The 27361-nt window shown below is 38.2% G+C and overlaps 1 protein-coding gene across 2 annotated transcripts in view; it reads left to right on the forward strand.

Annotated features, from left to right (window-relative positions):
* Positions 1–25423, forward strand: part of pbx3a (pre-B-cell leukemia homeobox 3a) — a 75177-nt gene extending 49754 nt beyond the window's left edge. Inside the window, exons 3-11 of one of the 2 annotated variants that reach the window (XM_067439651.1) lie at positions 7466–7707; positions 8482–8672; positions 12443–12578; positions 15780–15809; positions 16905–17070; positions 18458–18535; positions 20009–20118; positions 20442–20531; positions 23919–25423. In XM_067439651.1, the coding sequence (XP_067295752.1) occupies positions 7466–7707; positions 8482–8672; positions 12443–12578; positions 15780–15809; positions 16905–17070; positions 18458–18535; positions 20009–20118; positions 20442–20531; positions 23919–24011 (1136 nt within the window). In that variant the 3' untranslated portion in view covers positions 24012–25423. The remainder of the gene's footprint in view (positions 1–7465; positions 7708–8481; positions 8673–12442; positions 12579–15779; positions 15810–16904; positions 17071–18457; positions 18536–20008; positions 20119–20441; positions 20532–23918) is intronic. The other variant, XM_067439652.1, reaches the window with a different exon arrangement.
* The last annotated feature ends 1938 nt before the right edge of the window (positions 25424–27361 follow it).

Below are 27361 nucleotides of genomic sequence, written 5' to 3' on the forward strand. Positions count from 1 at the left end.
ACCCTTAAACTGACCCACACCATCACACCTGTCACTAACTCTACCCTTAAACTGACCCACACCACCACACCTGACCCTAACCCTACCCTTAAACTGACCCACACCACCACACCTGTCTCTAACTCTACCCTTAAACTGACCCACACCACCACACCTGACCCTAACTCTACCCTTTAACTGACCCACACCATCACACCTGTCACTAACTCTACCCTTAAACTGACCCACACCACCACACCTGACCCTAACCCTACCCTTAAACTGACCCACACAGCCACACTGGACCCTAACTCTACCCTTAAACTGACCCACACCACCATACCTGTCACTAACTCTACCCTTAAACTGACCCACACCACCACACCTGTCCCTAACTCTACCCTTAAACTGACCCACACCACCACACCTGACCCTAACCCTACCCTTAAACTGACCCACACCACCACACCGGACCCTAACTCTACCCTTAAACTGACCCACACCACCACACCTGTCACTAACCCTACCCTTAAACTGACCCACACCATCACACCTGTCACTAACTCTACCCTTAAACTGACCCACACCACCACACCTGACCCTAACCCTACCCTTAAACTGACCCACACAGCCACACTGGACCCTAACTCTACCCTTAAACTGACCCACACAGCCACACTGGACCCTAACTCTACCCTTAAACTGACCCACACCACCATACCTGTCACTAACTCTACCCTTAAACTGACCCACACCACCACAGCGGACCCTAACTCTACCCTTAAACTGACCCACACCACCACACCTGACCCTAACCCTACCCTTAAACTGACCCACACCACCACACCGGACCCTAACTCTACCCTTAAACTGACCCACACCACCACACCTGTCACTAACCCTACCCTTAAACTGACCCACACCACCACACCTGACCCTAACTCTACCCTTAAACTGACCCACACCATCACACCTGTCACTAACTCTACCCTTAAACTGACCCACACCACCACACCTGACCCTAACCCTACCCTTAAACTGACCCACACCACCACACCTGACCCTAACTCTACCCTTAAACTGACCCACACCACCACACCTGACCCTAACTCTACCCTTAAACTGACCCACACCACCACACCTGACCCTAACTCTACCCTTAAACTGACCCACACCACCACACCTGACCCTAACTCTACCCTTAAACTGACCCACACCACCACACCTGTCCCTAACTCTGCCCTTAAACTGACCCACACCACCACACCTGACCCTAAGTCTACCCTTAAACTGACCCACACCACCACACCTGTCCCTAACTCTACCCTTAAACTGACCCACACCACCACACCTGACCCTAACTCTACCCTTAAACTGACCCACACCACCACACCTGACCCTAACTCTACCCTTAAACTGACCCACACCACCACACCTGTCCCTAACTCTACCCTTAAACTGACCCACACCACCACACCTGACCCTAACTCTACCCTTAAACTGACCCACACCACCACACCTGACCCTAACTCTACCCTTAAACTGACCCACACCACCACACCTGTCCCTAACTCTACCCTTAAACTGACCCACACCACCACACCTGACCCTAACTCTACCCTTAAACTGACCCACACCACCACACCTGACCCTATCTCTACCCTTAAACTGACCCACACCACCACACCTGTCACTAACTTTACCCTTAAACTGACCCACACCACCACACCTGACCCTAACTTTACCCTTAAACTTACCCACACCACCACACCTGACCCTAACTCTACCCTTAAACTGACCCACACCATCACACCTGTCACTAACTCTACCCTTAAACTGACCCACACCACCACACCTGACCCTAACTTTACCCCTTAAACTGACCCACACCACCACACCTGTCCCTAACTTTACCCTTAAACTGACCCACACCACCACACCTGACCCTAACTCTACCCTTAAACTGACCCACACCACCACACCTGTCCCTAACTCTACCCTTAAACTGACCCACACCACCACACCTGACCCTAACTCTACCCTTAAACTGACCCACACCACCACACCTGACCCTAACTCTACCCTTAAACTGACCCACACCACCACACCTGTCACTAACTTTACCCTTAAACTGACCCACACCACCACACCTGACCCTAACTTTACCCTTAAACTTACCCACACCACCACACCTGACCCTAACTCTACCCTTAAACTGACCCACACCATCACACCTGACCCTAACTTTACCCTTAAACTGACCCACACCACCACACCTGTCCCTAACTCTACCCTTAAACTGACCCACACCACCACACCTGACCCTAACTCTACCCTTATACTGACCCACACCACCACACCTGTCCCTAACTCTACCCTTAAACTGACCCACACCACCACACCTGTCCCTAACTCTACCATTAAACTGACCCACACCACCACACCTGTCCCTAACTCTACCATTAAACTGACCCACACAGCCACACTGGACCCTAACTCTACCCTTAAACTGACCCACACCACCACACCTGACCTTAACTCTACCCGTATCCCATCTCAATATCAGCAAAGTTGTTTTGCAATACAATTTGAACACAACAAGTACATTGTACTTATTTTTGTATGTAAGTACTTAGTACTTAGGGCCACCTAATATAAAGTGGGGCCATATAAAAAGTAAAGTATGTGCATTACATGCATGATTTCATACTGCACATTTCTCACAGTAAATGCCGCTTTCCTCGCAGTCAGGCCTCGGTCTGTCATCAGCATCTCGTTTCACTGGCAAACAGAGGAGGAGGACATACAGAAACACCTCCATCTTTTTAACAATAAACCTTTGATAACCCATTTAAAGCAGGGCCGTGCCTTTAAAATTGAACTAAGAATGCCTTTTTAATTGATTGAGTTTTCACAGTCTTCACGGCATAAATGAAACATTAAAGCCACAAACGTTATTATTCAGTCAAGAGCAGTGAGTGATTTTCTCTTTCTTCCGTTCGATGATTGTCATTAATGACAGACATCACATCAGCGGGTTTATTAGGCTGCTGTCACTTTAAGAGCTGCCACACACACAACGCCGATCTGACACAACATATTTTCTCTCTGTGGGTCCTATCAGACACCCGGCACAGTATTTTTTCTTTAGTCTCTTGTTTGTCCTGATCAGTTAAACGGCTCAGTGTTCTTCAGAAAAAAGCCTCCAGGTCCTGCAAATGCTTTGGCCTTCAAGTATCATATTTGAGGCCTTTCCAGCTGTGGATGTATGATTATGAGATTCTGAGGGAGTACATTCTGAGATGTGTACATTTTTCTTATTTTGTTTAAAGATAACATTTTTTTCATTGCCCTTTTTCTCAGAAGACAAAATAATATAATTTACCCTGATCTTCCAATCCCTGTTTCCTTTTGAGGCATCAGTGAATGTTTGAACCGTTTTAATAGTTGTGTTTGAGTCCCTCGAACGTCCTCAGTGTGAAATGATGGATCTGAAAATCATACAGTCATTGCTGGAAAGGGTTCATATATGCAGAAGATGCTGAAAACTGAAGAATTTGCAGGACTGGGAGGATTTTTCGGATTTGAAGGGACTCAAGAACAACCCTCACAAAACAAAAAAACAGCCGTCGATCATCCAAGGAACGACACTCAGTATTTTTGAACGGGGTCATTTTTATATATTCAGTTTCAGTACTTATTCTGGACAATACTAAAAGGAAAATGAACACGCATTGTCCCGTTATTTTGTTCAAATTAGTAACATTTCACAGATTCTGCGAGGTCTATTTAAACTTTCCCGTAATTTGTTATAGACATATTTGGCATACTTTAGACATCCCTCTAGTTATGAATACATTTGTCTATGTATATATATTTAGATATGCACCTCTCTGTCGATCTTGTTTTTTTCCTGTCACCGTTAACTAATTCGACGTCTGCTTAAACCGAGAGCCGCTGCCTGAGAGATGCATTTCATGCGATGCGCTCTGTGCTGAATTAGCATTTCTTTGCCTGAGGTCTGAATAGGGAATGTGGCCACCTTTACCATTTTGTTGCCATTAAAAATGGAAGCGACACCAAAGAAAAGGAAAGAGATGAAATTGAAATGAGATTAAGAGCAGAGCAAATGTTCATACGCTGTGGAGGAAACATGCAGTCCTGCAGGACGCTTTTGATTCTCTCATATTCAGTCCTTCCATCTTGTGTTTGTTCGCCTTTGTCTGCTGTGCTTTAAATGTCATCTTGCATTGACCTCATGAATACTGCGTGTGTGTGTGTCTGCAGGGCAATGTGTGTGTGTGTGTGTGTGTGGATGCTGTATCTTATTCGAGTCATTCTGAGCAGCTGTGGCGTGTTTACAATCTTGTCCTCAGGTTTTTTTGAAAGAGCATCTTGAAAATCACCTAAAACTGCAGAACAATGGCATTACACTGAATGTTTCTCAGAAGAGAGATTAATTGTTATTTCATTGCTCATCTGATGCTGCTCACTAATGTTTCTATTTCTAAAGTATCAAATTAAAAAAAAAAAAAGAATGAGAAAAAAAGATGCAAATGTGTCAATTATTAACATCCAGAAATAGTAGAGCTTGTTGCAGCTTGGATCAAATGTTCATACTGAGATCTGTGCAGATTTGAAAATATTTACACCTAAGTTTAATATTTCTGAATTTGAATTACATTTAAACAATTCTGTCCATTTGTATGAAAGTTTTAACATAAACTATTAAACTTAATGTGATGCATAAATTGCTTAAAATCAGCATACATCCATTCATTGTGAAATTTATAGTATGAACATATATGGCTAGCTGTGGAAGAAGCAATATTCAATGAGGTAAATATGTAATATTGAAAGTAATTGGATTTTTTGAGGATAAATATATAAACCTGGTTAGTTCTTGTGTATTTTAAACACATTCAGTTTTATTAGTATTCTTACAGAAATCACATTAAGTTGATTAGTTTATGTTAAAACTGTGTGATCCAAACGTATGGAAATTGTATTTGCGTAAAGTGTATATTTTAAAACTCGAACTCCAGTATTAAAATACATGACATAAATGATTTCTCAAATTATGTTTAGATATTTTTAATATCATCTTATAATGTGGCAGCAGGTATATTAGATATATTATATTATATATTATACTGCTGTCACTTTAAGACCTGACACGGATCCATTACACTGTTACACATGCACTTTCTTTCTCAACTGTTTACATTCACTTAAAACAGAACTGACATGGCTTACCTGAATACTCAACAAGACCGGCATTTTGACATCATTTTGTGTGTATTTGACTGTTTAAGTGCAATAAGGAGCAAAAATAACTCAATTTAGTGCTGAGACGTGCCTTTATGTGTGTGCACTTTGAGTGTGAGCACAAAATCTGCAGGAATGAGTAAAATGATGCTTAATTTGCGCAATCCCATGGCAAAATTCAAGCCCTGTTACAGACAGAGAGAGAGAGAGAGAGAGAGAGAGAGAGAGAGAGAGAGAGAGAGAGAGAGAGAGAGAGAGAGAGAGACTGGTGGTGTGTGTCTATTCTGTGGAAAATGAGTATTGGATGCGTCTATAATCAATATTTTTGACAACACTACATTGCACTTAGTTTGTTATTTCAGATGCCTTTTTGAACAACTGCAATTAAAAAAAACGTATATATTATATATAAAATTAATCCCGCCAAAGTGGCTAGTAGTGACTGCGGGTTCGGCGGGTGTTAATCTCAAGCCCTCTGTGTATATATGTGTATATATATTCTAACTCAGCAGAGTTAGTAAACAGAATGACAAAACCATAAAAAAGACAAAGACTATATATATATATCAGCAGAGCATTTTTTTTCTCCCACGCTCACGTGAGCATCCACTCCAATGCCTGCAAACTCAGAATCAAATGTGAAGTGCCAAAAAAGTCTTTGGTGTGGAATTAAAGGAAGCCACGTTGGAGTTGATCGCTGCCGGTGGCCGCTGGAGCACATCTTAACGGCTCACAGCGCTTTTATTCCACCCACCTCAGTGAAGAGAAGAGACCTGCCACTGTCAATCATTCTCTTGTAGTCGGCGCTGGCACAAACACACCTCGCGCGCTGACGTGACCTCTGATAAACAGCGTGTCATGGCAGACTAATCCTGCGCCGTGCATTAATGGCTGAGGACGTGAGGGGGTGCAGTTCTGTGGTGGTCCTGTCTGCTCGGTTAGTCATTGTGGAGTGATGAGAGGAAATAACTGGCTATCTGAAACCTTCTCTGGGTGGTCCAGGTGTTAAAGAAATTATCTTTGCATGTCTGAATGTTTTTTTTTTTTTACGGTTAAGGTTGCATTGCTCATCTCATCTCTGTATTTTGATGTGGTTAAAAGGAATAAAATAATCATTTACTCACCCTCATGTTGTTCCAAACCAGCATGCTGCGGAACACAAAAGAAGGAATTTAGAATTTTTATCTATTTAAAAATCTACATAAAGATTCTAATGATTCTATATATAACTTTAAAATAACATTAGTCATACAGTCATATTTCAATCACTTCTACATACATATGTGTGTATACAGTCTTGTTCAAAATAATAGCAGTACAATGTGACTAACCAGAATAATCAAGGTTTTTAGTATATTTTTTATTGCTACGTGGCAAACAAGTTACCAGTAGGTTCAGTAGATTGTCAGAAAACAAATGAGACCCAGCATTCATGATATGCACGCTCTTAAGACTGTGCAATTGGGCAATTAGTTGAAAGGGGTCTTTCTGACAATCTACTGAACCTACTGGTAACTTGTTTGCCACGTAGCAATAAAAAAATATACTAAAAACCTTGATTATTCTGGTTAGTCACATTGTACTGCTATTATTTTGAACAAGACTGTATATTAGGGCGGTGCGAATTTTGAAGAAAAATGCGATATCCGATATCTTGTTAAATAATGCGATATGCATATGTGATACGATATTGCAATTAGTGTGTAAAATCTATTTCAATTATATTAAAAAAATTATTTAAAAACTGAGAATGAAACCATTTGTGTTTCACATTCTTTCTGGGAAAAGAAAGCATCGCTACAACTTGACCAGCAGCATTTTAGGAAACAGTTGTGTCGCAAATTGTTCACGTTTCGGTGTGTGTGTGTGTGTGTCAAACAGCACGAGACTGCAAATGATTGTTTTTTGTAAATTATTACGTTTAATAACTCTTTTTAACATCAAGCAAAGTCACATAAGTAACAGTAATGTGCCCAGTCTATTCTCAGCCTATTAAAATCATTCACATATTGCGAGCCATTGCGATATGCATATTGCGATATGTACATTTGCGATATTTCAATAATTTCAATATATTGCACATCCCTAGTATATATATATATATATATATATATATATATATGAACCTTTATTTTTAGGAGAGAAGATGCATGTGAAAATAACCAAAGATCATTTAAAATATTGCTTATAAATATGTAAATGTAATGTTTTGGGACAGGTCTCAGTATCCGTGGCAGTCAGGATGAAGACCCTCCTGACCCTCAGCTCATGCGTCTGGATAACATGCTGCTGGCAGAGGGCGTGTCTGGACCAGAGAAAGGGGGCGGGGCAGCAGCGGTTGCTGCGGCAACAGCGGCGGTGGGAGTCGGAGCTGACAACTCCATCGAGCACTCGGACTACAGAGCAAAACTCACCCAGATTAGACAGATCTACCACACCGAGCTGGAGAAATACGAGCAGGTCTGAATTCAAGTGCAACGTGTTTTTATTTGATTTATTTTTTTGTCTTTTTTTCAGTTCTTTATTTATTTTTATTTTTATTAGTTTTAATTTTTTGGTTTTATTTATTTACTGTTACAAATTTTAGTGCTATCTAATATTGAATCATTTATTTCAGCTTTATTTCAATAAAGGTAAACAAAAAATCTGAACACTGCTATTTGCTGCTCCCAAAAATGTAGGACAACGTTTCGACCCAACGGGTCTTCGTCAGGCAAACAACAAGCACAAACACTGTCATTCATATCTATAGCTCGGTCCATTAATTGAGGTCAAAACACCTGACCTCAATTAATGGACCAATTACCCACAATCATCCAATAGTGTAAAAAAAAGGAGATTTTAACAATACAAAAAGAACATTTATAATACAACCCAATATAAAAATCATTATGGCAATTATTATTATTATTTTTTACACTATTGGATGATTGGGTAACTGATCCACTAATGAGGTCAGGTGTGGTGGTTCACACGGGTCGAAACGTTGTCCTTTTTAATAACTTTTTGGGAGCAGCAAATAGCAGTGTGCAGATTTTTTGTTTACTTTGATTTATGCTTTATTGAATCTAGCACCTGCAAAAGTTTCACTGGATGTGCGCACGATTTTTCCTTTTCCCATAGCTTTATTTCAATAAACAATCAGAAATGTTTGAATAGTTTTATTTAACCACAATAACCCTGAAAACGATTTTGCATTCACTATCAGTTACGAGTCATTTGATTGGTTCACAGGCGTGCAACGAGTTCACGACCCATGTGATGAACCTGTTGAGGGAGCAGTCTCGCACACGACCCATCTCGCCCAAAGAGATCGAGCGCATGGTGAACATCATCCACCGCAAGTTCAGCTCCATCCAGATGCAGCTCAAGCAGAGCACCTGTGAGGCCGTCATGATCCTCAGGTCCCGCTTCCTCGACGCCAGGTCAGAAACTCAGGACTTATCCAAAACAACTTGTGTAACATTTAATGTATGCACTTTTCCAGCATACTGTATGTGTTTGCAATCTATAATATGGCTCATTTACATAAAAAGGTTGTGTAGAAAGGCATGGAACATGAATAACTCATTCTATCGAGCCCCTAGAGGGACATGGTTAGGGTTGCTGTGGTAGTCAAATACATTACATTACATCAAATTTCATGCTTCACGTGAAGAGAGATGACTGATGTTGGAGGATTTGGTGCACAACAGATCCTGAGCGTCACTGACGAGTATATTATGTTGTAAACTGTTCCCATACACTGAGTACACGTGATTGCGAATTTGAAAGTAAGTGTGCATACAAAGGCGATTTCAAAATCACGCATATTGATAGTAGCTTCCTGATGCCCGCAAATTATTTGCAATATAATGACCCAACATTATGAGCGCTTTATTTAATTTTCATGCAGTTCGGCCTTGGTTTGTAATATGCACTGAATTATTATTCCAATGTATATGCTGGCAAGTCCACAATTTTGTTATACATTAATCAATGACAATAAAGATCTAATCGAATCAAATCTATATAACTGCAAGGGAACGCAAAAACATTGAAACTAGTAGTTTCAAATAGATTAATCATGATTCGTTGCGTCTAACATTAAATCTTGTATATATATATATATATATACAGTGCATATGTGCTGTATATAAATAAACCGTACACATATACGTTATATTGCCAGAAGTTCTAGGAAACCCCTCCAAATCATTGAATGATTAAAATCAAGCACTAGGCCTGCAGACGCTTCTACACACATTAGTGAAAGAATGGGTCGCTCTCAGGAGCTTAGTGAACTCAAGCGTGGTGCCGTGATAGGTTGCCACCTGTGCAATAAGTCCATTCGTGAAATTTCCTCACTACGAAATATTCCACGCTCAACTGTTAGTGGGATTATATATTAAAGTGGAAGCAATTGGCAACAACAGCAACTCAGCCACTAAGTGATGGGCCACATAAAATCACGGAGCGGGTCAGCGCATGCTGAGTATCACAGTGTGCAGAAGTCATTAACTTTCTGCAGAGTTAATAGCTACATACCTCCAAACATTGTGTGGCGTTTAGATTAGCTCAAGAACAGTGTGTAGAGAGCTTCATGGAATGGGTTTCCATGACCGAGCAGCTCATCCAAGCCTTACATCACCAAGAGCAATGCAAAGCGTGGGATGCAGTGGTGTAAAGTCTGGCAATGGCAATCCGATGGAGGAGTCTGGGTTTGGTGGTTGCCAGGAGAGCGATACCTGTTTGACTGCATTGTGCCAAGTGTAAAGTTTGGTGGAGGGGGGATTATGGTGTGGGGGTTGTTTTCAGGTGTTGGGGTTGGCCCCTTTGTTCCAGTAAAATGAACTCTTAATGCTTCAGCATTCCAAGACATTTTAGACAATGATATGCTCCCAACTTTGTGGGAACAGTTTGGGAATGGCACCTTCCTGTTCAACATGATTGCACACCAGTGCACAAAGTGTCGGTCCGTTAAGACATGGATGAGTGAGTTTGGTGTGGAGGAACTTGACTGGCCTGCACAGAGTCCTGACCTCGACCCGATAGATCACCTTTGGGATGAATTAGAGCGGAGACTGCGAGTCAGGCCTTCTCATCCAACATCAATGCCTGACCTCACAAATGCTCTGCTAGAAGAATGGTCAATCCAAAATGTAAAGCCTTCCCAGAAGAGTTGAAGCTGTTATAGGTGCAAAGGGTGGGCCAACTCCATATTAAACCCTATGGATTAGGGATGTGATGTCATTAAAGTTATTGCGCATGTAAAGGCAGATGTTCTAAAGCTTTTGGCTATATAGTGTACACACACACAGACACACACACACACACACACACACACACACACACACACACACACACACACACACACACACACACACACACACACACACACACACACACACACACACACACACACACACACACACACACACACACACACACACACACACACAATATAAACAAACTTTTATATTAGATGCAAATAATCATTATTAATCAATTTGAAAGCACTAATTGGAACATATTTTGTTCTCCCAGCTACTAATTTTCTCCAATCAGCATGTCCTTTTAGGGGCTCCATAGAATATGTCACTTCCTTTCCAAACATATATCTGGCTTTGAGCACATCAGTATAGTAGATAATGCATGGATTGTAGGTGGTTCATGAATAAGCCCCAGGTGTTTGCTCTAAAATACAAAGCACAAAACTGGCTAGTAAATTCAAGCATCTTTTTTTTGCCCCAGAGAAACTGTCCTACTAATAATGCACTGTAACTTACTTTGGATAAAAAAGCATTTACATAATAAAGAAAAATGATTATTGGTGGTGTGTCTGTGTTTTTGCACATGTAGGTGTTTTAGTGTGGGTATGTTTCTCATTGTACTCGATGTGCTGAAAGCGTGGCATGTGTGAATGAGTGGGTGATGTGGTAATATTTAAGGTCTTGTGAATCCTCTGGAGAATTGAGCTTAAACTGCCAGAAGATTAAGTTGGGTGGGCAAAGGAAATTTGCCAATTAGTTCCGGTTGGCTTGCAAGGGCATGAGTTACTTAAAGCTAGGAGTAAATTATGCTTAAATTTGCTCATTTGAGAATTATTCAAATGATTCATTCAAATTATTCGAATGAATGCAAATGAAGCAGACAGCAATTGGTGGGCTCAGTGATGACATCATAAAGACAGTGAGAGTTGCTGCTAAGGGCAGATTTAATCTAGCGCCATTTATTTATTTAACCCTATAAAGCCTACTGTATCACGTTTCATACACAAATCGCTAAGGCAAGATCAAAACTTTGTGAAAAGCCTGTTCAGTATCAGTATCAATATGATCATTAGGCTTTTGAGGAACATTTATTCGTCCATCTCTCAGTCGTCATTGCATTATATGTTTTGAAAATGCTACGCTTTGATAATAAAACATATTATAAAACATATTATATCAGATATAGAGTGACGTCTGATATTTAAGTGCATTTATCAAAGTTTCTGCCATACTGTAATACAGATCTCACTGATTTACTTTGCAAGCATCAAAATTGCATCTTACTTTATGGGCATTTAAATATCAGCAACTGCAGTAGATTAAATATGCTTGCTCAGTTTGGGATGTTTCTTTGCTTCTCAGGTATGAAATCCATGTTCTCACTATATTATATGAGCCATAAAGGGATGCATTAAATATGATACTCAACAAAAAAATCACAGAGGCACTTGATTTTACAGTCCTGTTCCTCATGTAAATACTATGATAATTATTACAATAACTGGGTAATAAATAGGTACTAACACTGAACCTTCTTCTAAACCTAACCCATGTAGTTACCCAGTACATTCTTAGGTTAGTACACATACTGTACAATAAAGTGCAACCGAAAATACATAATGCAACTTTTTTTATTCTGATTATTTCTCAGACTATTATTTCACATATCAGACTTTACAGGGTTATCAAATCAATTGTTTTGGGCCACATCACGGTCCTAATATAATAATGTACATTCATGCATTGCGGTGTAGTTACAGCATTTACCAGCAGGGGGTCATGCTAACTAGTTAACAAAATTGGAAACAATTATTATTTATGCAATTCTGTGCCGTTGCTAGTGAAAATCACACTTTAATAAGCTTTAGTATGTAAAGATATTGAAATGGTTCAGGATCTAACAATACCAATGATTTCTCTTTTTCTGTTTTATACTTCTCCAGGAGGAAAAGGCGCAACTTTAGCAAACAGGCGACAGAGATTTTGAACGAGTATTTCTACTCTCACCTCAGTAACCCGTATCCCAGCGAGGAGGCCAAAGAGGAGCTGGCGAAGAAGTGTGCCATCACAGTGTCACAGGTGAGTGTTGAAGTCAGCAGTAGTCGAGCCTTCGGCTGTGAAACAAGAGGAGATTTTATTCACAATCTGAGCAAAATCACTAACACATTTGTTAGAGGTGGTCTGTGACACTGTGAAGGTGCAGAGAATTTGGCTCAGAATACAAGTGAAGAAGCACAGCATCTCGAAATAAGCGTGAAGTGATTTAGAGCGCAACAGCGAGCGCACGGTTTTCTGCAGCACGGATCCTGGAAGTATTTTTCCCATTGCTTTTTTTATTATAAAAACATGTGCTGTTGTGAGTTACTAAAACCATAAAGAATTGCAAACTATTTGGTCCCAGTGTATATGAGGTGTCTTTACCTACTAGTCAAGTCACCTTTATATATATAGTGCATTTTACAATACAGATTGTTTCAAAGCAGCTTTACAGTGATAGCAGGAAAATAATGCAACAACATTTGATTCGCTCTATAGAGAAAACAGTGATGTTATCATCCAGCTCAGTTTAATTCTCATATGATGGTGTCAATGCAGGTAGATCAGTAATATAGTTTAATATTTAGTGTCACCAACTAAGCAAGCCAAAAGCCAAAGGCGACAGAGGCGATGGTGGCAAGGAACCAAAACTCACTCAGGTGACAGAATGGAGAAAAAACCCTCTGGAGAAACAAGGCTCAGTCAATGGGCCAGTTCTCCTCGGGGCAGAGAACAAACAGTGTATGATTATGATTCAGGCAACATTACAAGTCAGAAGTCATATTAGATCCGAACATTCAGAATATTTGTCCAGTTCTTCCATCTGGTTGAAGATCAGTCGTCACGCTGGAGACGTTTTTTTTAGGATCAGTGCCACTGGATGATGTGAGATGAGGCCTTCACAGGGAAGAGTTTAGTTGACACAATCTCTGCAGAAACTTCAGGGATGAGTTGGTCGTGTCTAGGAGAAGGTCCTCCATCTGATCTGGATACGGCTCGGATCCGGCTGACTATAGTAAACCTCGGGATAAACACAGAGACTAATATTAGCGTAGATGCCTTTCTTCTTACGATAAAACGAGGACATCAAGTGTTATAGGAAGTGTTCCTGGGTCCAGTTGACCTAATTTATGCAGCCTAATAATCCTTTAACGGATTTGAATCATAAAAATGTTATTGTCATATGACTATGCCAGGTTAAAGAGATGCGTTTTCAGTCTAGATTTAAACTCACAGAGTGTGTCTGCTTCCCGAACAATGCTAGGAAGACTGTTCCAGAGTTTAGGTGCTAAATAGGAAAAGGATCGACCGCCTGCAGTTGATTTAGATATTCTACGTATTATCAACTGGCCAGAGTTTTGAGGCCGCAATAGACGTGATGGAGTATAATGTGTTAAGAGCTCGCTTAAGTACTAGGGAGGTAAACAATTTAGGGCTTTGTAAATAATAAGCAGGATTTTAAAATGTATGCAGTGTTTAATAGGGAGCCAGTACAGTGTTGACAGAACCAGGCTAATATGATCATACTTCCTGGTTTCTAAAGCTGCTGCGTTTTGGACTAGTTTGAGTTTGTTTATTAAGCGAGCAGTGCAGCCACCCAGTAGAGCATTACAATAATCTAGCCTTGAGCTCATGAAGACATGAACGAACTGTTCAGCATGTCATTGAAAGCATATGTCGTAATTAAGATATATTTTAAAAATGGAAAAATGCTAGAAATGTGGCTTTCAAATGAAAGATTAGTATCAAAGAGCACATCCAGTTTCCTTAATGACAACGAAAGTAGTCACTTGTTACAAGTAGGTGCTCTCAGAAAATTCCCAGCTTACGAGTTGCATTTATGAGCTCTACGAGGACGTGATTACTTTTTACAAGTTAAAATGTCATAATTGCAGTAATTACGGCATGACGTTAAATGCACCTTTACATCAAATGTTAGTAGATACTAGTAGTTGAAGACACTTAATATAAAGTTGGACCAACAATTTATTCAATTCAATTGGTGGTTGTGTCTTATCAGAAAACACAACGACTGATTTTTATGATAGAATTTCCCATATTAACGTTGAGTAGGTAGCTAGTTAGTCTCAGCCTCAGCAAGCAAGTAAACTATAGAGATATACGTGCAGATTTGTATATTCCACTCTGTTTACTCTAATCACTAATCATTACTTCTGGACAACAAGAAATCCAAATCATGAAGTCTTCTTACACACATTTTTTTATGGATAGATCCACCCCTAAATGACACATAAATTAACTGAAATGTAGTTGCATGAAACTGGTAGACCGTGTTATTTTTGTATTATTTATATACTATTATAGTTTCCATTAATGGAAGCTTGTTTCCGCTGCTGAATAAAACTATTTAAAAGATAATTGTGAATTTTTATCTCACAATTTGGACTTTTTCTCTCAAAATTGTGTTTATATCGGCCAATAATGACTATATAACATACAATTGTGAGTTTATATCGTGCAATTCAGAGAAAAAAAAGATGTTAACTTGCAAAGGAGAAAAAAAGTCAGAATTGTGAGATAAAATGTTGCAATTACTTTTTATTTTTTATTTAGTTGCAAAAACAAGCTTCCATATCATTAATATTTTCAATTATTAATATTATTTTACATTTTAGTTAAATTCTGTGTAGTTTTTTAGTAGTTTTTAGTAGTACATTTTTTATAGTTTTCAGTTATTTTTATTTCAGTTTTAGTTTATTTCAGTTAGTAACTTTAGCCTTAACATTGAATTTTCATTTAGTTTTTTATCGAATATTTATATTTTATTTCAATTAAGAAGTGTTTATTAATAGTTTTTAGGTTATTACTTCAGGATTGTAGGTAATGTAGACATTCTGCAATTAGAAACAACATTAAGTAGAAATCACAGACATGGAAGCAAAGAAAAATGGTAAATAAAGATTATTAGGTTAGGTTTTACATTAAATCAATGTGTCACTTGCAGTTTCTTTGTAATTATATCTGAGAATTACTAGCAATTTCTAAGCGAGTGAAAACAGTTTAAAAGTAAATCCCACACCAAATTTATTTCCACCTTCAGTTTAAAACATGAATGGCATTCGTACTTCCAGAGGCCGACTGTTGCGCTCAACTGAACTAGGCACACATTATGATGAACGTCTATCCTTTCTTCAGCCTGTTTAATGGGAGCGGGTGTTGTTTGTGTAACGGATGTACAGGAGTCGTTACTGTAAAAAAAGCCCCTTCTTTTTGTGCCCTTAGGGGAAGGGAAGCACCATCACTGTGTCACAGGTATGTCACTAAAGCATCCGTCCGTCCGCTGTGTTGTCTGTCGATGTTGGTCTCTGTGTGCTGAAACAAACGATACATCAAACATTCTTTACAGACCGCACTGGAAATGCTAGTGTCCGTGCGGCCATATAAGACAAAAGACAATGCATACATTTACTAACCGCCGGGAACAGTTACATGGCTTTTTGCACTTGGCTCATGTCTGCTGGCTGTCTTTTATTGGCTCCTGAGATTATGACATCAGCGAGGCGTTTTTATAGCACCTCTTCAGTTATTTTCACCTCCCATTGGCAGTTTAAAACCTGTTTGTGGATATTTTATGAAGGAGCTATTGCTCGGGGTGGATGAGATTTTAATATGTCTGGTTTTGTAGCAATGTTAATGTTCTTTTGAAAAAGGTTGGTACATTTACAACCGCATGAGAATAACAGTCGCTGTAAAACACACATAAACATGTTTAAAACAAAGAACCTTTGTTTGCAGCATATATTTTATTGGGCTACGCAATGAAAAACAGGTTTTTTTTTTAATGAATTATATAAATGTGACATTGGTAAATGTCATAAAAACTGTCAAGAATGTGTCTTTTTTCATTATGGGGAACATTTGGATTAATTTTAAATAAAAAATTTGAATGGTGCTAATATGTTTTAATATGTAAAATATAGCAGCAAAACTGTACTTATTATAAATATTATTAATAAGAACCAATAATAACTGAGCAGCAAATCAGCATATTGGAATGGTTTCTGAAGGATCATGTGACAATCAGATTTTCATCACGGAAATAAATTACATTTTAATAAATATTCACATAGAAAACAGTTCTTTTAAATTTTTATAATATTTCACAATATTACATATTTTAATGTATTTTTGACCAAATAAATGCAGCCGTGGTGAGAAAAGAGAATTTTTTTGTCAATAGCAACCTCAAACTTTTGAATGGTAGTGTATCATTTCTTTTTTTTTGTCCTTTTTATTTTGGGGTAATTATTTTTTTTTTTGAATATTTAAATATATTTAAATATATAATATAGCATTTCCTCGTAAGATTCATCCACATTTGCCTCTCTCGCTCTCTCTCCATCTCAGGTGTCTAACTGGTTTGGTAATAAGCGTATTCGCTATAAGAAGAACATTGGTAAGTTCCAGGAAGAAGCGAATCTGTACGCAGCGAAGACAGCAGTGACGGCGACTCAGGCTGTGGCGGCCGCTGTGCAGAACAGCCAGACCAACTCGCCCGCAACGCCCAGCTCTGGTACACACACACACACACACATGTAGTGTTTCCATGTTTTATGGGGACTTTCCATAGGCGCAATGGATTTCTAACTGTACAAACCGTATTTTCTATCCCCTGCCCCTGCCCCAGCCCCTAAACCTACCCATCACAGGAAGCATGCTGCATTTTTACTTTCTCAAAAATACTCCTTCTGTGTGATTTATAAGATGTTTTCCTCATGGGGACCTAAAAATGTACCCACAAGGACAAGGATTTTGGATATTGCCATCTTTGTGGGGACATTTTGTCCCCATTACGTAGGGATTACATGCCCACACACACACACACACACGTCTGGTTCACTATCTTTGTGGGGACTCTCCATGTCGTAATGGTTTTTATACTGTACAATCTGTACATTCTATCCCCTTACACTGTCCCTACCCCTAAACCTACCCATCACACACACACACACACACACACACACACACACACACACACACACACACACACACACACACACACACACACACACACACACACACACACACTATGGCTGAGACCACCGGGATGGTTGTCACTAATGTTTTGAGGTCATTTGTACAAAACTTGTTTTCTCTAGAAGTAGTTTTGCATGTTGGTTTCAAATAAGAACATTTATTGATCAAAGCAGTGAAATCCTTAAATTAATTCATTGCCAATCGTCAACAGGTAAATGACTTCAATAGCCCACTGTGATATGCTCTGGGGTCTATAGGGGTCAACAAGTGTTAAATGAACAGAGGCGGACAGCAGTGGAGTATTTTTACTTTAATATTTTATCAGTGTTTATCTTTGGAAAACTTTTACTTCACTACATTCCAAAGCATCATATATAATGTCATAATTTTTACTGCACTACATTTCATAAATAAAAGTTCTTAATTACATTAAACATATAGCACTTTCTTACTTGTACTCAATTAAATTTTGAGTAAAAGTATACAGCATTACATTTTTTATGTAATTAAGTATTAAATGATATTCAATATGAAATGCAGTGCAGTAAAAATTACAATATTATGTTTTGGAATGTTGTGAAGTAAAAGTTTTCCAAGGAAGAACACCTATAAAGTATTTATACTAATTACTTGGAAAGTAAAAATACTCCACTACTGTCCACCTCTGTAAATGAACTGTATCTTTTTTCCTAGACAGTAACAGTGGAAATATTTGATAGCTTTTTCATAGCAAACACATAAGGTTTATGTCCTCACAGAAAATAAACCCCTGTAAAACATTCACTTGAGAGAGGAAAAAAACTGACAACTTGCCCCACTCTCCCCTATATACAGTAAAATGACTAAATATTTAGTCTTGAACATGCAATTTTGAGTAATTTAAGAGTTTAAATGGGTTCTGTTCTGTGTCATTTTCTCTACAGGTTTTCAGATGAAAGATGAAGACTTCCAGTTGGACGGAGCAGAAGACAAAAATAATCTATTAAACAACATGTTCACTGGTACGGCGACTTAAAGGGATAGTTCACCCAAAAATGAAAAGTACCCCATGATTTACTCACCCTCAAGCAATCCTAGGTGTAAATGACATTCTTTTTTCAGACAAATACAATCGGAGTTATATAAAAACAATGTCTTGCCTCTTCCAAGCTTTATAATGGCAGTGAACGGCAGCCCAAATTTTGTTATAAAAAGCAAAGTTATAAAGCAAAATTTTCTAGCTTCACGCGGACTGCCTACATAATTCAACTTACGGAAAAAGCTTAACTGGCGTAAGCGTTATGACCTGTGAGAGGCGTTACATTTTCTTTGCAAGTTAAATACGGAAGGCGGTCCGCCGGAAGCTAGATATTTTACTTTTTAAAGTTTAAAATATGGATATTTTCTTTAAAAAAAACATCGATTCACTTCAGGAGGCCTTTAATAACCCCCAGAGCGGTGTGGAGCACTTTTATAATGGATAGATGCACTTTTTTGGGCTTCAAATTTTGGGCTGCCATTCACTGCTATTATAAAGTTTGGATTAGCCAGGACATTTTTAAATATAAATCTGATTGTATTCATCTGAAAGAAGAATGTCATATACATATAGGGTGGCTTGAGGGTGAGTAAAATACGGGGTAATTTTCATTTTTGGGTGAACAATCCCTTTAAAGGCACTTCCTGTCATGATAGTTACAGTGAACTTCCTGTCTCTATGTCCATTTGTGTATGTGCATATTCTGTGACCCCCAAAATTATCCATTTGGAGAATTATTTTAACCCTATAAAGCCTGACAAGCTTTTGTTTGTTTTAAATGGAACATTTTATTGAACTGTTTTTTTTGTTGAGTATCATATTTGATACATCAGGCTTTTGGTATAGTGAGAATACAGAGCTATATATATATATTAAAAGAAAGTCATTCAAAATGTGCCATTTGGTGCAGAAATGGTTGTCACTCTACATTTCACAATAAAATGTCTTAGTAAGATGATGTTTAAATGCTTCTTTTTATTATCAAAGCTTAGTATTTTACAAAAACATAATGCAATGCAATGCAATACAATAATTATTTAGAGATTCAAAATTATTCATGTTACTCAGAAGCCTGATATTTGATACTCACATTCGAACATTACTTTTCTAACAAATTATGTATAGATAATCAAGTAAAGTTGCTTCAGTCCAGTAAGTGTCCATCTAGAAATATTACTAACAATATAAAAGATATTCTTAAGATTTCATGAGCTGAAGGTGGACGTTTTTACAATTACACAAAAAGGCCTTTTACTAGCTAAAGACGTATCGGATTACAGAAGGCATGAAGCAGATTGTGTGCAACAGGCTTTTCACAAAGTTTTGATCATGTTGATAATTTGCAGGTCTTAGATATGTGGTGCAGTAATATAATACAGTAGGGTTAACGTGCGAACATTATATAATAGAAAAGACTTCACTGACCATGTTCCTCCTCCTCTCCGGCTCTCTGCAGGTTCTTCGGGTTCGTATAGTTTGCCAAGTTCAGGAGACATGTTTATGAGCATGTCCGGCCTAAACGGTTCATACCAGCCGGCCCAGGTCTCCGGCCCAGGACAGACACAGGTATCACACACACACACTTCTGCTGAGCATACATTAGTGTGAGACTTTAGCGGGTGTGCAAGAGCGCAGTATATAAAATAACCAGGGCTTGACATTAAGTTTTTTGCTCAGCTGCCACTGTTGCTAGTGGTTTTCCTAAAGGAATAACAACACAGATTTATTTTCACAGCCTTCTTTGGTAATATTTACCAAGGGTATGAATAATTTTGAGGACAACCGTATATATGAAATATGACATGTCTAGAAAACCAATAATATCACAGCCGGTTCTTCATTATTTCTCACCGTTTATGATCGCCCGTCCTGTCTTTTTCTCTCCGCAGGGAGACTCCATACGTCACGCCATCGGTCAGTCGTTGGGTTACAGCGACGGTCTGCGTGGAAACCCACTTTACAGCCCTCATGGCATGAACGTAAGCATTTTATTTAACAGAAATATATTATGTGTATGCAAATGCAGATGCTTGAACATTTTTAACTAAACAAACCAAAGTCAAACAGACTTAAATCTGCACCTCTAGTGTAAAAGCGCTTTAGGGACCGACACACACACACACACACACACACACACACACACACACACACACACACCGTCTCATGTGGTGGGGAAGGAATAATCTCTTCACAGCAGGTCTCCTGGAGTCGTTCAGAAAGACGTTGTATGATCAAACCGTCGCTCCATGAGCCGACAAAGACGACAGGCGAGATTAAGACTGGGAGAGGTGATGCTGCTTCTGTGAAAAGGCAAAGATAAACGTATGGATTCATATTAATATCCGCACACGCACACAGGGCTGTTTGCTGGGATAGAAAGCAAATGTGTTCCATTTCCATTTTCCAAAATGCATCTAATAACAGAACGACATGCACGGCTCTTGGCAGTATATATCTGCCTTCTTATTGAACCGCACACTCGCTCTCTCTCTCTCTGAGCGAATTTGCAGTCCATTTCCTTATCACTATAATAAAATATGAAACTGGAATTGCCTGCAGCTTTGTACAGATGTGAATAGCATCTTCCCAGATGAGGTTTGATAAGACAAGCTTTATAATGGAGTCACAGCGTTAAAGGTTCATTTATCTGTTGATGCAGCCACGTCGAGGAAAATATCCTAATTCTAATTTGAGAGGAAAATAATCATCCATAACCATATCACAAAGAGAAGTTAGGGGAAGGCCGAATAGCTTGAGATGTCAATGTTCTTAACATTTACACAACCTTCACATTACAAGATTTTTTTTTAACAAAGTCTTGTTTTACAGTTAAAACATCTACAAATAAAATTAGAGAGATGTATATGGTACTGCATAATGATATTTCCGAATCGTTAATACAAGGCTTGTTAATACTATTATATTTTGGCATCTTTTATAGTATAAACAAGTAGTGAAATGAGTAGAAAATAAGTGGGAAAAACCTGCCAGTGTAAATAACAACATTTTAAAATTGTAAAATTATACCCAACACACACACACACACACACACACACACACACACACACACACACACTTTTGCGATGTAGAAATCTAGCTAGTGTTGTAATTGACTCTTTCCAGCCTAGATCTCTTTCCAGCTTAGATAATTATAACATATGTTGAGTTAGATTGACTAAAGGTAACAAAAAAAGTATTTAGTAGTCAAATTACATATTGACCTGAATGTTTATTACAAGCTTACGAATGAACTGAAATCAATCAGTTAATAAATTACTCAATTTGTATCTTATTTTTATTTCCACAAGTTTTTAATCGCACTGTAACTACAAACAAACAAACAGTTTTAGGGAAAGCAAATTTTAAAAGTAAATGCATTATGATATTGTGTTACTTCTTAAAAAAAGTGACTAATTGGGCCTCATTTTAACGATCTAAGCACATGGTCTAAAGCGCATGGGGCAGGTGCACTTAGGGCGTGTCCAAATTCACTTTTGCTAATTTAAAGGGTTAGTTCACTTAAAAATGAAAATTATTTCATTAATTACTCACCCTCATGTCGTTGGACACCTGTAAGACCTTCGTTCATCTTCGGAACACAAATGAAGATATTAGTGTTGAATGCTGAGAAAGGCTTCAGAAAGGCCTCCATTGGCATTCAGTACATTTGCATTCACAAGACCCATAAAGGCACTAAAGACTTCATTACAAAGTCAATCTCTCTACAGTGGCTGTACAATAATTTTACAATGCGCCGAAAATAGTTATTGTGCGCACAAAAATCGAAATAACGTCTTTATCCAAAGTTATTGACGTGAACTCAACGCATGCGCGAAAATATGATGCAGAGCCACCGTTCGATTCAAGACCCAGAAGAGGAGGAGCTCACGTCCGAGACCTACACGGAAGACAATAACTTGGCGGATAAAGTCATTATTTAGATTTTTTGGCGCACAAAAACTGTTCTCATCGCTTCGTAAAATTATTGTACAGCCACTGTAGTAAGAGGGACTTTGTATCGACGTCTTTAGTGCCTTTATGTGTCTTGTGAGTGGGAATCTACTGAATGCCAATGGAGGCCTTTCTGAAGCCATCAGCTTTCAACAAAAATATCTTCATTTGTGTTCCAAAGATGAACGAAGACGTTACGGGTGTCCAACAACATGAGGGCGAGTAATTAATGAAATAATTTTCATTTTTGGGTGAACTAACCCTTTAAGGATGGGATAAACTGTAGTCTCTTAATGAATCATGGGTGTGTTTTGGTTGTAACGAGCAATAAACCAATCAGAGTCTCATCTTCCATTCTCTTTAAAAGCCAGTTGCGCTCACACCCTGGCGGATTCACTGTTCACATGCGAGCGGAAAGACTGAACACTTCTCCACAGAGGAACCCTTTTATTTTCCATATTTAAAAATGTTTGTGTGCTGCTGCACATCCCTGTGTGTCTAATAAGTCTAATAGCTGATATTACTAACGTACCCTTTAAATAACACAAAAAATTCTACGTTATTGACTTTAGACCCAGGTTTCTGTTGGCCAATTGCGCAGTCATTGAACAGTTCAGTTCCTCAAAATAGCAACGCGCTAATATACTCACAGCATTTGGAGAGAAATGAACGTTTCTCTCTGTATGTTTCTCTGTATGTTGTCTCCGGTCGCGTTCACATGTAAATTGGGTGAGTTTATTTAATCCATTTGATCAAAAAAACATACACTTACCATAGAAGTGATTAACAAATCTCCTCCCCTTGAAGAGATCAGGACAGAAGTGTTTGAAAGTGGACAAAAGAGACACTTTAAAAAAAAAACACCAGGTGTAAACGTCTACTTGTGATCCGATCGACCAAAACGCATCTTAATACCAGGTATTGAAGGTATTGAAAAACATTTTTAAATGTTCTGAACAAAATATGAGTGGTACTTTCTGTGAAAAACTGTCAGAATTATGAAAAATGGGTGGGCGGTCGCCAGGGCGTTGCTATGTGGTTACTAAGTGTTTTAGGCTTGTTTTTAGGTTTCACGTGTGATAGAAATGGCTGGCAGTCTCTGAGCCACTGGTTTGATTTGGTTCCAATCGGATGAAAAAATTAAAACACCAGGTGTAAACGTCTACTTGTGATCCGATCGACCAAAACACATCTTAATACCAGGTGTAAACAGAACTTTAGTGTCCAAAAAAGCTTCTAAAACCATACGAATAAACCAGCCTTGGTTATGGTTAGCTGGGTTATGTTTCACCATGGCATATGAATAGAAACGGAGCGCTTTATCTGATCTTACTCTCAAAAATCAATGTTAGCTAATGTTTCCATTTTGACTTTAATTACACGTCTCAAATGGTCTTTTCTGGGTCTCTTTCTAGGGTAACGGTGGCTGGCATGATGCTGTCACTCCATCTTCTGTGACGTCTCCTATAGAGGGAGCAAACAGCGTTCACTCGGATACCTCTAACTGACCAGTCTGAGGTCCCTTAATTAACTAACCCACAGGACAACCTACACAACTCAAGAAAAACTCGGAGAACGTGAAACCACTCTGGTACTTCAGTACCTTACTTTGACCAAAAGAACACCACGTTGCAAAAATGAACCGAGAGGACTGATGTTACCAGCTTTCTTTCCAAAATTGGTGATGCCTCAATAAACATGGCTAACATGTACGATTGTGAAAACAAGGGATCTTTTTGTCACAATCTCTGTGAACATCTTTGAATAGGTTTAAAAATAGATCATGATTTAAATTGACTCGTATCACTGTCTTCTTGCACAGTACAATATGTTCTTTCCTAAGTGTGATTTTTCTCTTACAGATCACCAACATGAAGAAACTGATTTTTTAAACTGTATTTTTAATGATTTAACTTGAGCATTAATGTTATTCATGACATCTTGATTTTAACTAATTATGACATCAAAACTGCAGTCATGCATATATTCAGCTATTCATAAATGTATTTAGATCACTACATCAAAAGAGCAAAGCTGTAGGGTTCCAGAAGTAAAATACTATTGATAATGTCCATAAAGAAGATGTATGCGGTATGAAGTGACTGTATATGTTTCTGTAAAGCTTGGATTCTTTCAGGTCACGATTGGTTCACAACCCCTTGTTGAACAATGTTTTAAAAATGTCAATGGAGAAAATGCATGGAAAATTATTGAAAATCTATTGATTTCAAAAACGATTGAAATCTTCTGATCAGCTCGGTTATCATATTTGCATTTGAAACATTTCTCAAATTATAACATCTTGCACTCTTAAAGATAAAGCTTCCAAAAGGGGGTTTTAACAGTGGTGCCAGATAGAAAAAACATTTTTGGTTCCACAAAAATACTTTTTTTCTTAGTGTGAAGAACATTTTAAAATAAAAAATAAAATAAAAAAAGTTTCCAGGTTCCACGGATGTTAAAGATTCTTCATGGATCCACTAACTGCAATAAAACAACCTTTATTTTTAAGAGTGTAGCACTGCTGTTGACATAGAGATCATGCAAACCATATTTGTATTTGATAATGCCATTTAAGTGAAAACACATAATCAAATGATCAGCACACATATTGTCTCTGTACATAAAAAAAGCATTTTTGAATATTTTTCTTTCCTTACTCCATGCATTCATTCATGCTCTGTATGACAGAATACACTGGTTCTTTTTAAGTTTTTATTTATCAATTCTTTGGGTAGTTTATAATTTGCAATACATTTGAAAAAGGTTGTAATATTTAAAAAAAATGTTCTAATGTATTAACATAATTTACACTGAGCAACTCTCTATGAAGAATAATTCATGTAATATTATTAGTTTTTGATAAAGGAAATACTTGTATTTCTGGCCAAAAAGTGTTTCAATAAACATTTTGAATTGAGATATTTACCCTGGTATTATGTAATATCATCTAATAACTAATTGGACACCCATTTTCCCATTCCTGGGACACTGAAGACTGGAGGAATGATGTCGGCTTTAATCACAGGAAATTACATTTTACTGTAAATTCACATTGAAAACAGTTATTGTACATTTCAAGGATATTTTACGATATTACTCTTTTACTGTATTTTTGATCAAAGAAATCCATCCTTGGTGAGCAGAGACTAAAACTTTTTTTTTTACATCATAAATTTGAACCAACCCCAAACTTCTGATTATTGGGGTTCAAGCGCAGTGCCGAAACACTATTGTAATTGTTAGACTTTCCAGGGATCAGCATTCTCCTCTAAAAAGTCTGCTTTAAATACCCAGATGATGCACTTAATTAACTGAAAAAAACAAACAAAGTGTGGACACTTCATGTCCTCAGCTGTGACAGCTGTAATTGGGGGAAGGACATCAGACTCCGATGTCGAATGACAAAATAACCTTGTAAAATAACGGTTGAGGACATAGTGTAAAAATGCAGTGTATAGCTGCGCCATTTGGCAAGCAACACTGATAAACATTTTCTGCTTGATTTACTTTTAAAAAATTATACAATTTTTTTTGCATAATTTTATTACGTATCAAACAAGACTAGTCTTTGTACAAGCTACTTAATTTTTCTCTGTTGAAAGAAAATTAGCATGTAAACTTAAACCAGTATCAGAAAAAAACTGAGTAGGTTTTACTTAATGTTGACATTTACGCTGTAATTTCTAAAGGCTTGAGTACTAATAGAATTTACTTAGTTTTTTTTATTGCCTGAACTAACTTTTTTATGTAGAAATTATAATTGTTTTGTTAACTTTTCTCTTCTTTTTATGCATTTTATCATCTGCCAGACAGAAGTGCCTTGGAAAAGTAACATTTTAAGGTGATGTATTTACATGGTACTTAATGTACGTACTATAGTAATAACAGTAAATCATGCAATCATGCATCCCTACTCAATCATTTATTTGAGTAAGTACAATGTAACACAAAGCATTCTGGGAACTAGAAAACTACTTACCCCAGTAAGTATATTGTACACAAAATTAAGTTGTGATTTTTTTTTTCTTCATTTTTAACATACACTCTAAAAAATGCTGGGTTAAAAACAACCCAAGTTGGGTTGAAAATGCACCGACCCAACAATTGGGTTGTTTTAACCCAATGGTTGAGTTGTTCTTACCCAGCAATTGGGTTGTCTTAAGCAACATTTAACCCAACCACTGGGTAAAACAACTCAACCACTGGGTTAAAACAACTCAACCATTGGGTTAAAACAACTCAATTGTTGGGTCGGTGCATTTTCAACCCAACTTGGGTTGTTTTTAACCCAGCATTTTTTAGAGTGTAATATTAATCAAGCAGCAAATACAACAGTCACGCCTGATGACAAAACTGTTTTAAATTTTGCCTAAAAAAAGCCTGACAAGCCAGACCCACATCAAGATGTTTGGTCTGGAAACTCACCATTGACAGCTCAATCCGAGGGGCGGGATCAACGGTTGTCTTTCAAACTCCCTCTGCATGCGATAGGATAGCGCTACAACCAACCAGAGCAACGAAGATGAAGCAGAGCTAGTTGACAGATTAAACATTCACAGTATCCGGTCGGCTAAACTCCGAACACATCTTCCCTTTTTAAGAATGACTTCAGTGCCGTTCTTTGTTCTTTTCTCAGAGAAAAGCTTAACTCCAAGTCTTCCAGAGTCGCGGTCAAAGCTGATTCGAAGACCACCGTTCGCCAGTTTCTGTGTTTACTAGAAGCACGCAAACGCAACTCGGCCATCATTATGTTATGCCGCTGCTGCCGCTAGGGTGCGTCTAGATTTCTAGGTTAGCCTAAAATGTGAAATATGAGAAAAATTTACATTAGATCACACTAGATTTACATTGCAAT

Source organism: Pseudorasbora parva, chromosome 3 (assembly GCF_024679245.1).
Source record: "Pseudorasbora parva isolate DD20220531a chromosome 3, ASM2467924v1, whole genome shotgun sequence".
NCBI classification, from domain to species: Eukaryota; Metazoa; Chordata; class Actinopteri; order Cypriniformes; family Gobionidae; genus Pseudorasbora; species Pseudorasbora parva.